General features: G+C 37.7%; 1 protein-coding gene across 6 annotated transcripts in view; it reads left to right on the forward strand.

Annotated features, from left to right (window-relative positions):
- The window catches only part of AKAP11 (A-kinase anchoring protein 11), a 43,904-nt gene that overhangs the window by 14,136 nt on the left and 12,397 nt on the right, over positions 1-17,371 (forward strand). For 3 of the 6 annotated variants that reach the window (XM_080554884.1, XM_080554885.1, XM_080554886.1), the window contains exons 4-9: positions 681-728; positions 2,111-2,245; positions 3,128-3,392; positions 3,834-8,484; positions 10,846-11,001; positions 16,530-16,643. In XM_080554884.1, the coding sequence (XP_080411010.1) occupies positions 681-728; positions 2,111-2,245; positions 3,128-3,392; positions 3,834-8,484; positions 10,846-11,001; positions 16,530-16,643 (5,369 nt within the window). The remainder of the gene's footprint in view (positions 1-680; positions 729-2,110; positions 2,246-3,127; positions 3,393-3,833; positions 8,485-10,845; positions 11,002-16,529; positions 16,644-17,371) is intronic. The other 3 variants (XM_080554887.1, XM_080554888.1, XM_080554889.1) reach the window with 2 other exon arrangements.

The raw sequence follows: 17,371 nt of genomic DNA on the forward strand, positions 1-17,371 counted from the left end.
TATAGTAAAATATCACCCCTGTCTACAAGACCAAAAACCGGAGGTACGGTTGACATTTCTGACATATACCAGGTTCTTGAGTCTGACAAGGTTTTTTTGAGGTTGAATATTTTAATCCTTTTACTTTAGGGGTTCGTCTACTTGGATATTGCGTGCAAACAAGTGGATTAAAACACATCTGCTGTCTTTTGGCCTGAGGCTAATCAGTTTACGTGGTAGATAGTCTAGGTGTTAGCACTGTGCTCTCTTCAGTATATCCAAATGTGTTGTAGTTTGTTAGCATGGACAGATTTCAGATCGGAACTGGTTTATACGTGTCCAGCTTAAAGCGCTGATCTTTGCAAAATCATGTTTATTTTAACAGACTGAATGGGACATGTATGTGTTGATAAATTTATACCAGAGAATAGGCCATTAGAAAATTTTCTGTGTAGTGGGTTTTATATGTTGTATGTGCCCTTTAGTCTGAGCTGATATTTACAAGTCAAATATTATAATGTTACTGTTTATATGTAAGACTCTGCACTACTGTTCAGGCAAGTTATGCTACCCAAATGTATGGTTTTTGTGGTGGTAGAATGAAGCTTTATGATAAAATCTGCTAAACTTTTAAATTTCTATAGAAAACCTACAAAATTCTGTTCTGTTTCTTTAATATTGTTAATGTGTTTATTCTACAGATTACATTTATAGGTTTTGCTGAAGAGATGGGTACTGCACATTGGCAGGTATGGTATGTCTGTCTGGATTGGAAAACAATGTTCTTCAGCACTGGTGCTTTCTTCTAAGTATTACACAGTTTGTTGGATAGAGGAGTTTTGATTTTTGGGAAATGAAATATATTTGCATTCAGCATTTAAAAGCACAACAGTCTTAAACATTGTTGAGAGGTTTAATATAATTATTTTAACGTCATCACTAGTGTTTCTGTATCTATTTTAAATACAGTCTGAAGCAGTCTTTGTATTGGAATGGTCTGAAATTGCATACTTAAGTTGTAGTTTGTTTGTTTTGTTAAAAACTGTATGTATCAATATTTTTGCTTGTGACCTTCTTAATATTTGTGCTTATTAATGTAGTGCAGTCGCAGTGTGCAAAGCTAGAAGTTCTCTGAATTGACTGCTAGCCATGCAATTGCTATTATTTCTGGAGAGCTAGATGAGGAAATATCTAAAGAGGGAAGCGTAGCCAATTTGTGGGGTTGTCATACAATTTTAAGAAGTTTAAGGATTTATTTCTCTCCTGCAACTTGTATGTCAGTATAACACCATAACATGTTTGTAGTGCTACTCCACACTTTGTCTAGAACTCAGTAGGGATTGCTGTAATGATTTGCTGATGTTTAAAACATCTATTAAACAATAGAAACGTATGAATCCATTTGTGTTCAGAATTGTACCTTTGTTGCTAATTAATAAAATTATAGTCCTGCTAAATATTCATCCAAGTATGGGTGAGAGCTATTTGATTGTATAGAGTTAGATGACATTTATACAAAAATTAGGCTGAGTAGGTTTATGAAGACTTGCTTCATAGAATATAGATGCATAATGTTTAGATTGCTTTAAAGAAAACATCATAAATCCTTCACAGGCCTTTTCTGTGTTTTCAATAAATATAAAGTTACCTGAGATAATGCTGAAAAAGAAAAAGCCAATGTTCCTTTTCCTATAATAGCGGGCTATAGCACCATTCCAATAAAGCATGCTAAGAGCATGTAGAGATCCACTGAGAACAGTTATTAGATGAGATCAGTCTGCTGTATGTAGCTGGGTACTTTGTACAATGTGCAGTTGCTTTTCGGTGCTTCCAAGATTCTTCTTTGTGATGTTTAAGCCTTTTCTGTCCCATGAGAAACAGTGGAAATTCTTCTTTTGGTAGGAGAGTGAGTTAAAGATTTGTGGATTGAATTACTCGTGGAAAAGAGTTTTATGTCAGAGCTCAGGAGAGTAAGTAGAGAAAAGGATAATAAATAGTGGATAAAAGAGAAGCTTTACCAGAAGTAGCCGCTGTTAATATTTGGGGGGGATATGAGATCAAAACCTCTTCATTGCTTTTCACTTATTTTTTTTCACTTTTTGTTCTCAATATTTTCATACATTAAAATCAGGAGGTGGCAGCTGTTTCTGCAGATCTTCCAGATGTTCTGAAATCGCTTCAGTTGTGCAAACTAAAAGAAAATGAGGTTGTTTTTCTAAAAGATGTTAGGAAGACCTTGGCAAAACCGTGTGTCACAAAACATCAGGTAAATATTTTTTTTGTCTTGCATGTCTGAAGTACAGAATTGCCTTAACGAGGCATTGTTTGGCCTCTTAAAGAGTTTAATAATATCACACCTTGTTTTGTTTGTATTTTTGGGCCACGATAGTATTAACGTTACATTTCTGTGGTTTTTGTTTAAAATGTGCGTTAGAAAATCTCAAAATAAACTTGTTGTTCTCATGTACAGTTAAGTACCTGTATTACTAACTCAAAATATCTAACAAATATTACGATGCTGATCCAGTCCTTTTGCTGAAGTATAGTCCCTTTTACTGCCAACTTGGAAAGAAGGTGAAACTTGTCAAATTGCCCATCTCTGCTCTGCTCTGCTCTGCCTTCCATCTTCTCCAGACTTCCCTCCTTGAAACAGAGATGCCAAGAAATTATTAGTGTCAGGTCTTTATGAAACTCAGTGGGTTCTTTTCTTCTCCAGTCACACGTTGTTAAAGCAACTTTATGCAATGTTGCCTTGCATGGTAAATTAAATCATGTTGCATACAAGTTTTTTTATATATTGAAACAAATAATGTATAAACTGAAATAATGTTAAGCACACACACGCTTTGAAATTCTGTCTTTATGGATTTTTTAACACGTGTGTTCTTCAAATAGATTCATGACTGCGTATTATCAGGGTTGTATCACACAACCTCTTTTGTCTTATTGCAACGACTTATTCAGAATATAGAGGTCATTAAAATGCTAAATGATTTTAAATATCACTTCACACATTTATTTTTTTATCTTTAAAATACTTGTAAATTGTTTACTGTTCATAAAATGTGTTGAGGGAATCCATTGTTATTCCTACAGTTGCAATTATTCAAAGATTGTTATATTGGTTTTCTTGTTGCTCTTTTTCAAGAATCAGCTTCCTGAAGTGCTTTGTGTGATGCGACTGTCTCCTTCATTCCCAAGAATCAAAGCAGATTATGTATTTACCTTGCTGAGCAAGTATACCACAGGTGTAAGATACGCAGTTGAAAAAAAGTCATTGCAAAAACATCGACCAGAGACATCCTGTACAGAAGATGATGATACTAATCAGTCAGTCTCTTCAATTGAAGATGATTTTGTCACTGCTTTTGAGCAGTTAGATGAAGATGAGCCTTCAAAGATGCAAAGTGTTGGTAAGTTCTTGCATGCTGTTGACTTGTAGGAATTGTTAATTGAAATTTAGGCTGTCGGGATGTTATGAGAAAATACATGTAAATACATGATGTTTTTTTTACCTTTGCATTTTGTAAAGGGGTGTAATGCAACTGTAAGTTGAATTTTTGAGACTGTTCTTTTCACAACAGTTTATCAAATCATAAACCAAAAATTCTAGCCTCCATATCTGATATGCAGATAAAATAGCATCTTGTTCTACCTTGTTCTAAAAAAAGAAATGCACGAATTTCAGTTGTTAGTATAATAAGATTTGGAAAAAAATATTGCTTTAATTATGAAAGATGAGTTAGTGTATTGTAACAATAGTAAGTCCAGCCATTGCTATCAAAATCTGTCCAAAGTGTTCTGCTTTTCTGTATAAATTCTTGTTTTTGAAGCTGTTGTTTTTTCCTTTTCAGGTACATGCAGCTTTACTTCTCGAAACCATCGAGATGCTGCTTCACAGACCATCCCTGCTCGATGTTTAGAAGCTGTTGACTCAAAGATCTCTGTGGGTTCTGTACGTCGGAAGTCATCTGCAAGATCTTCTGCTTTGATTGATATTTTGGGACTTAAGGAACTGTCTTCAGTAAAAAATTCAGTTACAACCTCAATTTCTGACCCCTGGATACAAAGGAGTTTCTATAAGCCATATAATCCTTCTGATCAAGGTGTTAATTTGTTATGTAAAACATTGTTTTCCTCTTCTCCAGCTGAATCCTCTGAGTCAGATTGCTCCAGCCCAAGCCCCATTATCTTCTTAGATGAAGAAGGATATCAGAAGAGCTTGAAGGCAAAGCTCCAGCTGCCAAAAATTCCAGTAGTGAAAGATGGTATAGAGGATTCAGACTCAGAAGTTAGTGAATTTTTTGATAGTTTTGATCAGTTTGATGAATTAGAACAAACCCTGGAAAAGTCTGGTAAAGCTATTAGGGATCCTATCCTAGGGAATCCCCCCCAGAAAAGGAGGACTGCCCATGAAAAACTGTGTTCTACAAGCATTACAATGAATCCTCAGAAATTCAAGTTTGATCGTCCTACTCTCCCAGCCAATGTAAAGAAACCAACTCCTCGCAAACCAGAATCACCGTACAGCAGCGTTTTTGATGTCCCAGATTCCCCTCGCCCAGTTAAAACATCAGGGGAAGAGAACGGAGGTTTGTTCAGCCCTATTAGGTCATCGGCTTTCAGTCCGCTAGGGAGCTGTGGTTCTTCTGAATGCTTATGTCGTATGAATCTTGGCGGAGATGAGACAGGTCAAAACCACCCTGATGCACTTTATAATACTTATTCAGAATATGCTGATAGTGTTTCATTTGAAATACTGGGTTCTGTTTTTCATTCTGACTCTTCATCAGAACAAATATGTGCAGGAAATGATTCCAAATGCAACAGGATTGCTATGAAAGAAGGTCAAGCTACAGATCTCAAAATTAAAACTAGCAAAGAGCCAGACAAACAAGCAAAATCTAAGCATAAATCATCAATAATTCGAGATAGCATTCAAAAATTTGCAGCTGAATTAGTTGAAAAAAGTTTTGGCAGTGCTTTTAAGGACCTGCAAAAAGGCGTTTCTTCATGCACCAATGCACTTTGTCACTTGGCTGCTAGGTTGACTTCTTCGGTCTTTCAAATGGCTTTCTATGAGATTGGAAGACGTAGAGCAATCTCCCTGAAGGAGCGTGCCATTAATGGGCTAGCAAACTTTTTGGTGAGCGAAGCTATAACTGGTGCTTTGAAAGAACTGCGGCATGTGAAGAAGCAAATATTTACCAATACCGTTGCACGGTTTGCCGCAGACCTTGCCGAAGAACTTGTGTTTGAAGGAATCATGGAAGTATGCCAGTTTTCATACCCCTCGACACCTACAGTTGCACAGCCTTCTTCATTTGATTATGAAGACAAAGTAGTAAGATCCTATGCCAGAGATCTGTCTGAATCTGTCATTCAGGAGGCTTTTATTGAGCTATCCCAGGTTGATGTGACCTTCACGACACAAGCAGCCATCAGTGTTTCCATGGACAACATTAAATATGTGAGTGCAGAAAGTACGTTAGAGTCAACACGGACTTCTATGTATTTGCCTGATTTTAATGACAGGGTAGCACTGAATCCAATCCAAGATTCCAAGAAAGAATATACAGTACAACAAGCACTGTTTTGTACCTCCGGTGTTGTAAGTTCAGTACCTGTGCCCTTAGCTGGAAGAGCTCTTTGTCAACATCAGTTTTCCTCTGATGCTTATAAAGCAAAAGTATGCACTGCTCTGAATTCTGATAACAACATGAAAGTATACAAAGACTGCTCTCATCCATTTTTCACAAGCAGAAAGAGAGAGGAGGAAGTCTCTTCTTTCAGAAATATATACCTAACTTCAGATCAGAATCAAAGTACTGAAAATAATCCATTGCTCCTACATAACCAAAACAATACCAAACAAGTGACTAACATGTCTGGAATAAGCAGTAATTCAGAATTAACGAGTGGGTCAAAAAGCATTAATAGTTTCTCTGGAACTATGGTAGATATGATAGTAAATGAGGCTTATGAAGCCATAACCTCATCTCGGGTAACAAAAGCAGTAGAAGAGTACACAGAGTTTTTGTCAAGAAAAATAGATAAAAAACCACATGTGCAATGTACTGGTGAAGATGTCCCCAATAATATGTTTGCAGATCACTTGGCCAAATATATCATAAAACAATCTGTGGATGAAAGTAAAACTGTGTTATGCAACACTGGTGAGAATTCTGCATGTAATGTGGGCTCACAGACTTATGCAGATACCAGTAGAAAAGAACAATGTGTGATAAAGAAGCAAGATGCTGAGAAACCAAGTAATGTTTCTATAGTTGTTGGACAACAACAGATGCCTTCGAATAATCCCTCTAAATTTCTTCTTACTCCAGCTAATTCTGTTCAGTGCGTTTCAGAATCTAAAGATTGTTGGCAGGAACAAAAAGGACACAGGTTTTCAAAATCGCCACCGCCTTGTTCCACTGTGACTTTTGCTAGGCATGTTCTAGAGGACTTTACTGATGCAGGAAGCTGCTCAATGACACTCTTAAACAAGCCCTCAAAAAATCACGATATTCAAAAACCACCATCAGGACCTTTGACTTACAGGCAAGCTGATTGCTTTCCACGTGCAAACAGCTTTTCTTCAGTGATGTTTGGCAGTGAAGATGCTTTGCAGATGGCTGATAAGTCAAGTATCAAAGATGGAAATACCAGTGTAATGCCTGACACGCCCCCACCAACTCCTTTAGTACCGTGTCAAGCTAGTTCAGAAAGAAACCTGAGAAAACTATCAAAGAAACTCAAGGGAGAATTAGCAAAGGAATTTGCACCTGCGACGCCACCTTCTACACCATACAATCCATCTGTTGCAGGTTTGTCTGAAACGGAACACAGCTCTTTGGAAAAGGAGGAATTTATGCTGAAACTCATGCGGTCACTTTCTGAAGAAGTAGAAAGTAGTGAAGATGAAGATCATTCTGAAAAGGTCATTGAGAATGAGGAACATTCAGAAAAAACTATTCAGTATGCTGATAACTTAGCTAGTCAGATAATTTCAGTAGCAACTGAAATGGCTGCTTCCCATTTAGATGATAAAACAAATGAAAAAGAAGCTGATAGACAGGTTCAGTTAAGTACGCAAAACAAACCATGTGGATATCCTGCGTTTGTGAACACCCCAGAAGAAACATGCAGCTCTTTATGGAATTATGCAGGTGATATGGCAGGAAAAGTAATCAGCGAAGCCAAGAAAATGGTGAAATCAAGGCATTGTAAACTGCTGAGGTTGAAGCGGGTTAACTGTCAAGTGGATTGTCTTTATGTGAGAAAAGATGATAAAGATTCTAGTTCAAAGGAGTGGTGTGGTCCGGTGAGGGACCAGTGTCTTGGTGAGAGAGATTCCTCTGTACTTTCTTTACCACAAGGTTCAGGCACGATGGGTTTGACTTCCAAGTACCCAAGCTGTGAAAGTGTGACGGATGAATATGCAGATCATATTATTCGTATTTTGAAAAGAGAAGGTGGTAACCCTGAGCTGTTGATGGATCAGTATGCTAGCAGACTTGCTTACAGGTCCATCAAGTCAGGCCTACGGCAAGCCGCTCATAAAACGAAATTGAGATGCAACAGAACGACGTTTCCTGGGCAAAATGTACAGGTAAATGGTAAACTGGAGCTGATCAAAACAGTGAATAAAGATGCAGCACAGCAAGTGAAAAGCAGCATTCATCACTGTGAAGAAGAAACTTACGAAAGGAGTATCAGCACACAGAGAACAGATTGCGCGGAATTGTTACACTTTTCAGAATCCCTTGCTTGCAACATAACTAGTGATGTCAGGAAGAAATTGAAAATTTCAGGAGCATGTTTACCAAAATCTCTGACAGATTCCTGTCTATATGAAAAGACTGAACTTGAGGAAGTCACAGGAGATCTCATTAAAACAAGAGTTTCTAGGACACTTCTTCCTTTCTCCCCCAGTCGTAAACTGTATCATAGTACGGGCAGTTTAAATGAAAATGGCTACCGTGAAGGCATAATTCAAGCTATAGAACAATATGCTAGGAAGGTAGCAGATGATACTCTAGAAATGAGTTTAGAATCTGCTGTTCTCCAGGTGGCTGAAAACAGAAAGAATGGAGATAGGCTTTCCTATACGGACAAACTGTCTCCTTTTTCTGGAACTGTCTGTAGGTGCTGCAGTATGAAGGAACATCAGTACTGTACCGAAAGTGCATCTCATCACTTACCTGTGCAGAGTTCCTCCATTCCAGTGAGGCATTTTCTTCAACCTAGATTGGGTGGTGTCTGCCAAAAACCAAGAGTCTTTCATCTTGATATTCCCAAAATTCACGTTGATGTAGAACAGAAGACAGTGTTTCCTGACAAGGTGGCTCCTGCGGCTGCTGAGAAAGCAGAGGGAGAGCTGAGTTACACAAGCGTGACAGCTGACAGTGGTTTTGGACAAGATGGAGTCAGTTTTGCTGAAAGCCTTACTACTGAAATAATGACCTCAGCTATGACTAATATTGGTCAGGCAGTTAACATAAGGTAATAATAATTTTTTCTTGATGCATTCTGTACCAGAAAAAAGAGGATTGTTAATACAGACATAATGTATTTCTAGAAGAAAAAATTCCTAAGTACAAATTTTATGTTCAGAGTACTTTCTTTTTATTCTTACGGTGATATATAAATGATTCATAGGTAGAAAAGTCTTTTTCCACCTGTGGGAGCTTTAAACCAAGGTTTCTATGTATATCAGCTTGCATATGTTCCAGTAGCTAACTAATCATTGGAACTTAATATTTCAACTTGAAATGCTGTTATTTTTTACCTACATTAGAGAATAGTAGACCTTACAGGTTTTGTTGCTGTATGAGCCATGACTGAATCCAAATTTGTTCCCTACCTGTATTTCATTTTCTGTACTGAAAAATAAATGTAATTTATTTTGGATTATCAGTAGAACCAACTTTTGGTACTGTCCAGACTGGACATTGCTTTAAAGTACAAAGGGTTGTTTACTTTGCTTATGACTTAAAATAGTATCCTTATTATTGGAAGAAAAAAAAATCTTAAGACACTTATAAAACAGTAATAAAGTAGACGAGAAACTGATTTTCTGATTTTTGTATGCTTAGTGTGGAAATGGTAAATTAGCCTTTGCTAATTTTAGGGCAAACAGCAACTCTTTCTTAAACTGCAGGGATCAGAATGACTGGAAATCTACCTTTTGGGTCCAGGAACAATTTTTACCTTGTTGGTTATTCCAGTTTATCGTAACACTTATTTTCCTACTTTGTAGGGGATAGGGGGTGCAGAATTCCTCATAGTGGCAAAGGATTTTTCTTTCAGTTTCTAGAGGGACATCATGATGAATAATAAAATAGACCTTTATACGTTCAATGGCTAAAGATTGCAGTGGATCTGAATTCATTTTTTTTCAAGGTTTGATATGAAACTCATGCTAAGCTTCTGCCTGTAAACAGCAATGGAAGTTTTTGTTCTTTGGGAGTAGTGATGGACAGAGCTTTTGCAGAAAACAAACTCTGTTTTAGTTTTTATGATCTTTTAGTGAAAGTATTCAATTAGAAATTCCAGTAGTTGAGAAATGCTAATAAACTGTATAGCGTGGTGCTGCATATGAGGAGTTTGGAACCTTAATCAGTGTGTAACAGTAGTAATATGTTTTTTCTAATACCCACAGTATCAGAGATGGCACTTGGGTTTTGAATCACTTCTTAAAAATATTACTTGAAACTTTTAGTTAGAATATGACAAGAGCATCTAAAGTGCAGGGTTTGAATAAATATTGCTTGTTGTTATATCTGTGACAAGGAGGAGATGTTAAGGTTTTAACATGACAAAATTTACAAATGCTTCTTACAGCATCACCCATTGATGTTTCTTGAACTGTCACCTTTCGCGTTGCCCAGATGGGCTGCGATTCAAACAGTCAAACTGTTCTGAGCTATATCTTTGCATGCAAAAATTCATGTTTACTGGAGCGAAGCATTGACAGTGATGTGATTAGGGCTGGCTTTGTAAGTTGTGGATGTTACAGTGACTGCTGACTGTGGCGGTAGTAGGATGGTCATTTTTCTTGAGCTTTCTACCACTTCATCTACATCTCTATAACCACGGTTTACACATGAAGATTAGCTCACAACTGTATGTTTTCATGTTATAACTTCATTGTAAGGAGTTCAAACTTCTCTAAAGTTATCAAACTGGGTCATTTGAAGGATCTTATAATGGCTACCTTTATTGAACATACCTGTTTGATTGTCTTTTTTGGATTAAAAATGTAAATTTAGTTCCTGAGGGAGGAAAAAGTTATGTGTTGCTGCACATGCTTGAAACAGGAAGACAAATCTTTATCTGTGGAAAGACCCTTTTTCAGAAATAAAAATTCTAAGCCGTTAAATATCATTGTGTTCTTAAGCATTTTGCCCACAGTAGCAGACCACCTTGCTTGTAGCAATGAAAGCAAGGAGGGGTAAGAGTTGAACAGTCCTTTGGTGAGCAATTCCAAAAAATGTTAATTCTTCTGCTTGAAAAGCATACCTTGATCTACAGTCTGTAAAATGCCTAAATGGTAAAACTATAAAGTGCTTTATAGCAAATAATCTTCAGAATGAGATAATTATGTGTGCCATTCCCTCTGCCTTCTAGTAAAGGAGTTACAAATAGCAATCCCTGATCTAAGCCTGTTGAAGTTTCAGATTCATTTAATTGCTTCATTTCTTACTTTGAGAACAGGGTACAAATTAATGGATACTCTTACACCCTTTTATTTTCATTCTCCTTGGAATTTAGTATCTTTGAAATAGTGTTAAATTTCTGTAAGTGAATTAACATGGATTGGCATGAAATGTAGTGATGTTTTTGTCTTAAATTTTTGTTTAGCTCTGCTGGAAGAGAAGGATTTCACTCTGTTGAGTCTATTGTTAGCCAGCAGATGAGCCTTAGTATCGGTGATGATAGCACTGGCAGTTGGTCCAATCTAAGTTTTGAAGATGAACATCTTGATGAGAGCAGCAGTTTTCTTCATCTCAGTGACAGGTAACTATAAATATATTTGCACAGTTAAACATTTATCTAGGCATCACGTAACATGGTATCAAGTGGTTTTCTCCAGGGGGATGAAGGAAAAGATCTTATTTTGTCTTCAGTAATGGCTTTTATGTTAAAAATGACTCTAATATGTTTGAATCTGTGTTTTCTTACCAAATGTTTTTTCTTCTTGTTCGTGACTGTTAATACTATATGGAGTGTAAAATACGTAGAATATGCATTTTCACTTGTGTCAGGGTGTTGCATCAAATAACACTGTGTGTAGCTTAAGTATTAGCAAAAGATGCAGGTATTTTAAAAACTGTCACCACGTATAAAGTATAACTTGAAAGCAGTGTTGTTTATTGTGGTCTGAAATTAAAAATTAATGTGCTTTATGTAAATTCATCTATTCTCGAAAAGAAGAAATGTGCTCTTAGTTTGCATGAGGATTTTAAACAGCTATTTTTAGGGGTTGACTTCTTAAGCTGTTGTAACTGATGTTGCTTGTGCATTGATGTGTTACTAACTAGGAACTTATAGGTGCATAGTACTGGAACTTACCTGCTTGGGATAGTAACTTTTTCCACAAGAGCTTCTTCTGCACTTCCGTGGCTCGTTGGTAGCCAGCTAAATTAAAACAAGAACTTGAAAAATCTGCAACATCTGTTCCCAGAGGAAACTATAGTGAGTTGTGGCCCTAGCTTTTGCGTAGGCAAGGTATGAGGAATGAGTAAGTTCAGTTTTGCATGAGGTATATATCATTTACATAGAATGTCCAGGTGTTCTCTTGAAGAACAGCAGAAATGGGAGAGGGTTTTTTCTTTAAAAAAAAAAAAAAAGAAAAAGAAAACAAAAAAGAATATTTGGTACCAAAGTGAAACTACTCAAATGTTTGTAGTATTTTTGTTTTGCTTAACCAAATATTGTAATCAAACCAATACTAAAACTTATCACTCATACAACTAAATACTTTTATGAAAGAATACATTGCCTTAAAGTTATTTTAATAATGCATTATCTGTTGAATGAGTAAAAATTTGACTTACGTCATAGAATTCAGACCGTAAGGAAAAAAAGATCTAGTGTATTGGCAGTTAGAAACAGAGTAGATATCGGTTAAATAACGGTGGGGGAAAGAAAGTGCAAAAAAATACTCTGGACCTTTAGTACCCATCGTGTTTTTATTATCATTCCCAAAACATCTTTAAAAGAATTTAATTTCTACAACTTTAAAGAATATCTGTTCATTAGAAGAATGACCTATTCTGGCATTTAACTTGAGGAAGTGGGGGGACATAATTTGGATAGCAAGTTGTTGGCAGAAGAAACTGGCATGCACAAATTGACCCGCTAGTTTTTGAAAATGTGCCATGGATTGTTAACAGCATGCATGTGTTTGTGAGAGTAGGTTTTAGTAGGAAATGAGAGGATCTGGGGTTATTGCCCTGAGCAAAAAAAACATGGAGGGGGAGACCTTCTGTAACAAACCAAGCTTCACTAATAATACCATTTGTGGAACAGTAGTATCTTGATAATCTTCTCAGGAAATAAGGAATTGTGTGGCAGTGTGGTGGTTTTACTCGGGTGGGCGGCCGAGCTCCACCACAACCGCTCTCTCACTCCCCCTCCTCAGAGAGGAACGGGGAGAAAATACGATGAAAAGGGCTCAAGGGTTGAGATAAGGATGAGGAGATCGCACAGTAATTATCGTGACAGGCAAAACAGACTCAGCATAGGGAGATAGTAATAGGCAGTAAATCTTACTAACAAGCTAGAGAAGTGAGAAACAAAGGAAAGAAACCAAAAGCACCTTCCCCCCATCCACCCTCTTCCACCTCCTCCCCCCCAGGCAGCGCAGGGGAATGGGGGAATGGGGGTTATGGTCAGTCTATAGCGCTTCTTCGCCGCCGCTCCTTCTCAGTCACTCTTGTCCCCTGTGCCGTGGGGTCCCTCCCACGGGATGCAGCCCTTGCTGAACTGATCCGGTGTGGGCTGCCCACAGGCAGCAGCTCTTCAAGAACTGCTCCAGATATGGCTCCGTACTACGGGATCCATCCCTCAGGAGCAAACTGCTCCAGCCTGGATCCCCCACGGGCAGCAGCTCCTGCCAGGTCACCTGCTCCTGCGTGGGCTCCTCTCCACAGGCTACAGGTCCTGCCCGGAATCTGCTCCAGCAAGGGTCTTCCACAGGCTGCAGCCTCCATCGGTGCAGGTCCACCTGCTCCACTGTGGTCTCCTCCACGAGCTGCAGCGTGGAACCCTGCTCCGCCGTGGTACACCATGGGCTGCAGGGGGACAGCCTGCTTCACCATGGTCCTCACCACAGGCCGCAGGGGACTTCTGCTCCGGCGCCTGGAGCCCCTCTCCCCCTCCTCCTTCACTGACCTTGGTGCCTGCAAGGCTGTTCCTCACTCCTCTCACTCTCCCAGCTGCTGTGTGGCGCAGCGTGTTTTTTTCCCCCATCTTAAATATGCTCTCACAGAGGCGCAAACAACATCACTTATTGGCTCAGCTCTGGTCAGCAGTGGGGCCCTTACCAAACATGGGGCAGCTTCTGGATTCTTCTCACAGAAGCAACCCCTATGGCCCCCTGCTACCAAAACCTTGCCACGTAAACCCGCTACAGGCAGTTATGAAGATTTACTGCTTTTACACTTTTTTTTAACTGTTTTATTAAACAGGAAAATAACATTGCCATCCATCATGCAGTTACAATAGTTGAAAGTGTGTTTTTTGTGTGTGTGTGGTCAGGGCCATCTATTTTAAAATATTGCGCTGATTATATGTAACCCATGTCAATTCGAAATATTTAAATTACTTCAGTTAGCTTTGCTCTCTTGGCAAAGGGAACATTTCTTAATGCAAGTTGTTTTCTTGTATCTAAGAAGCTGTCCTCGATCTTGTGCCATCCTTGAGATACTAGGTAGCTTTAGACTGATTTGTTTGTAGTGCCAGTATATTACAATTGAGTAGCATAGTGAACAGGAATCAAGTTTTATTTGTGCAGAGGACCTGCCTTTTCCCTCAATATTTTCAAGGCCATTTGCAGTATTCAAGGGATACTGGTGCTTGAGACTCCTTTAGCTAACATTTTCTAAATTACCTTCATAATAAACTTACAAATTCCATTAATGGTAGTTAGAAATTTGTGGAAGACATGCTCAGACTTCTCAGAAAACAACCCAGTACAATCTGGAGCAGTCCGGTTCAATTTAACTTGCTTTGCTTTACTTCTCTCGGAGGGGTGGAAAAAGACATTTTTTGTAGGAGCTCTGTTGGCAAGGTCCGTGCTCTCTGGGTCTCAGGTCAATATAAAAATTGTGCTTCTGAACCTCACAGAGGATTAAGCTAACTGTAAGCAAGGGAGCAAGACAGCTTGGAGAAGTAGTTTTATTTGAATGGAAGCAAGAAGGAAAGTTTGTATCATCTGCTTTGCATGTCTAATGTTGGCAGCTTAAGGTTAGAGATAGGAAGAAGCTCAAGACTATTGTTTAGTTAACATACAGGTATAGGCACAGGCTTTTCCAGCAGATGAATCAGTGCATCCAGATGAGGTTATACTTCAGAGCAGACGTCTCTAGCCTTTGGCTGTATGCGCGTAATACAGAATCTTGAAGCAGATGAAACTGAGTATATATGATCCCGTATATAGGGTGTGTGTGAATATTTATCTGTATATATAACTGAAAGCTTTTCTTTGTGGTACTTCTTTTGCTGGTTCATTTTGAAGAGCAGCATGAAGCATTATAGAAGCATTATAATGCCTTTTTCTGTTTATTGCTTGTTCTGTCATTGCAGATCTTTATCTTCAAGACTTATTTTGTTGTAAGATGCTGAACTAAAGGTCACATTACAAAAAAAAACCAACAACAAAACACCACAACCTTCGTATGTTGCTATACATAACCATACGATCATAATCTCCTGGTTAAATATAATGTAATTTCAGGCCAAGTTTGACCTCTGTAAAATAGATTAATGTATCTAATCAGAATAGTACTGTGCGTGAGGTCATTCTGTTAGATTGAAAATACTTTTTCCTTTAGTCTGAGAACTGGGACAGCTTTTATTTCCACTTCTGCTAAGCAGCTAAAACCTTCAAAGAGCGAGCCTGAGTGCAAAGCATTGATACCAATGGATTGTGTTAAATCTCTTTTCTATATATGTAATTAAGAAACAAAATCAATATTAATTATTACTGTGGTACTCTTAATACAGTAGCTTGAAAAATGTTCTTAAGACCAGATTTGCATTTTCCATGCAAATCAAACCGGTAATTGCAGAGTCTTGATAACTGCCTTTAGTGCTTTTTTTTTTTAATTGTGCATTTTAATAGGTTGGCTTGCAGTTCTAGGACCAATTTGGTTTATTTGGAAGCTTCTGCTCTTCAATTTTCTTTATTTTTTCCCCTCAGTTAGGGTGTGTTCATATTGCAAGCTTGCTAACCTGCTGTTACTATGTGGAAATGAGTATCTAAGCAGGCACACGGGGAAGCAAAAACACTGATAGGTGATGCTGTCACTGACGGCTTCGTGAAAGAAATTAGTATCTGGCTCTTGAAATGTTCCTTTCCACCATTTCTTGTTTTAAATTTGATTATTTGCTGTGAGTGGGATGAGTGGGAAGAAAGTTTTAGCAGGTACACAAAATTGAGCTGAAGAAAGCGTCTTCTTGCAGCAGTTCCCTGGAATTGCAATGTGGCTGGTCATATCATCTACAGTAGATAATTCATACTTTTTGCAACATGCTGGTTGTCTCAATCCTATCCTTGGAAGACTTCCAGACATGCTTAGGGGGAGGTATGAAATTGGAAAGCAGAAGATTTGATCCTACGAGTAACACAATCTTGTACATGAGCACAGGGCTAGCAAATTGTTAACTGTAGCATCTAAAATACACCAGTGTAAAGACACAGTAAAGTTTTTCAGTTCTTTGCATTGACTTGAATGCAGTCATGGAATAAATGCAGTATGCTTGTTTACTGGGAGTGAAGTAATCTTTTCAGTCTTAGTTTTATTGATTTGTAAAACAAAAATAAAAATTTAAAGACCACTATTCAGAATTCATTTTTTTAAAAAACTTTTTTTGATTTATTCTAAGAATTCCTTCTCATCCAGCTGTTGGAGATCACTGCTGGGCTTTTGGAATGAGACAGAAGGATTTAATTTGTGCAGTTTTCTTCACAATATATAATATCAGGAACTTTTAGCTAGCCTTTAAACAAATATTATATTTGTAATCCATATTCCTATGAGTAATAGCACTGAATTTTTTGAGCTTGTGTAAATGACAAACAGTGTGCTTAGGCCTGAGGACAGAATTACTGTTAGCACTGATCTGGAAAGTTAATGAGTACAAAATTAATACTTTCACTTGTGTACAGAAACTTACCGGTTTTGCATTGGTATGCAAATTGCTGCTCTGAAGTTCCAGCAAACCTGTTTAGGAAGTTTCAGTGCTCTTGTGTTAAATGTCTTGTCAAAACAGCTCTGAGGAAAGCAAAGGTTCTAGTCTGAGCTATTATTCTTTTCTAGTTCAGCTGTGTTCTCTTCTTCTCCTGGCAGTAATGGTAACAGCAGTAGCTGGAGCAGTCTTGGTTTAGAAGGAGATATGTATGAGGAGAATTTATCCTTTCCAACATCAGACAGGTTGGTTGAGTTGAGAAACATAAACCAGATGGGTTCCTCATAATTAATGCATGTAATCATCATTTTTGGAAAATAAGAATCTGGCACATTTTTTAATGCTTATACATTATTCACTCTCACTTAATCACTATATGATTTTTTTTCATTAATTAATCCATACTGAATGGTTAAATGTGGCTGTGCAAAACTGATGAATGTGATCTGCTTGCAAAATGAAAGGTCCCATTTATGCATGTTTTTGCTTGCGGTTTTACAAATTTTTAGATTTACTTTTTCATGCAAACTAGAGCTTGCTTCCTACAGGATTTCTGTTTTTCCTTTACCTTGTGGAAACTTTCAAAATTGCTTGGTGAATGATTTTTGTAGAACACTTACCATGCAGCAGCTTTGAATAACCTATAGCTGTTCATACCTGTGATATAAGATGGCTCAACTTTTTTGCATATGAAGCAAAACTAAACTGTCCTACTTAATTAAAATCAACAAGTTTTCATCTTATTTTAAAAGGTCTCTTCTCATGTTTCTCCTTTCCTCTTTTCCCCTAAGAGCAAATCTCATGAACTTGATGACAAATCTATTTCCAACATGAAATGGTGTGAGAAGCAAAGCTTCTTTTCATCGTCATTTCTTAATTCTTCTATGATCTTCCTGTCCTTTACTGTTTAACCTTCATTACAATCTTCAGATTGACTATATTTATTGTGCATATATTAATATTTTTGTTATAT

The sequence above is a fragment of the Anser brachyrhynchus genome (assembly GCF_964034855.1).
Source record: "Anser brachyrhynchus genome assembly, chromosome: 1".
In the NCBI taxonomy this organism is placed as follows: Eukaryota; Metazoa; Chordata; class Aves; order Anseriformes; family Anatidae; genus Anser; species Anser brachyrhynchus.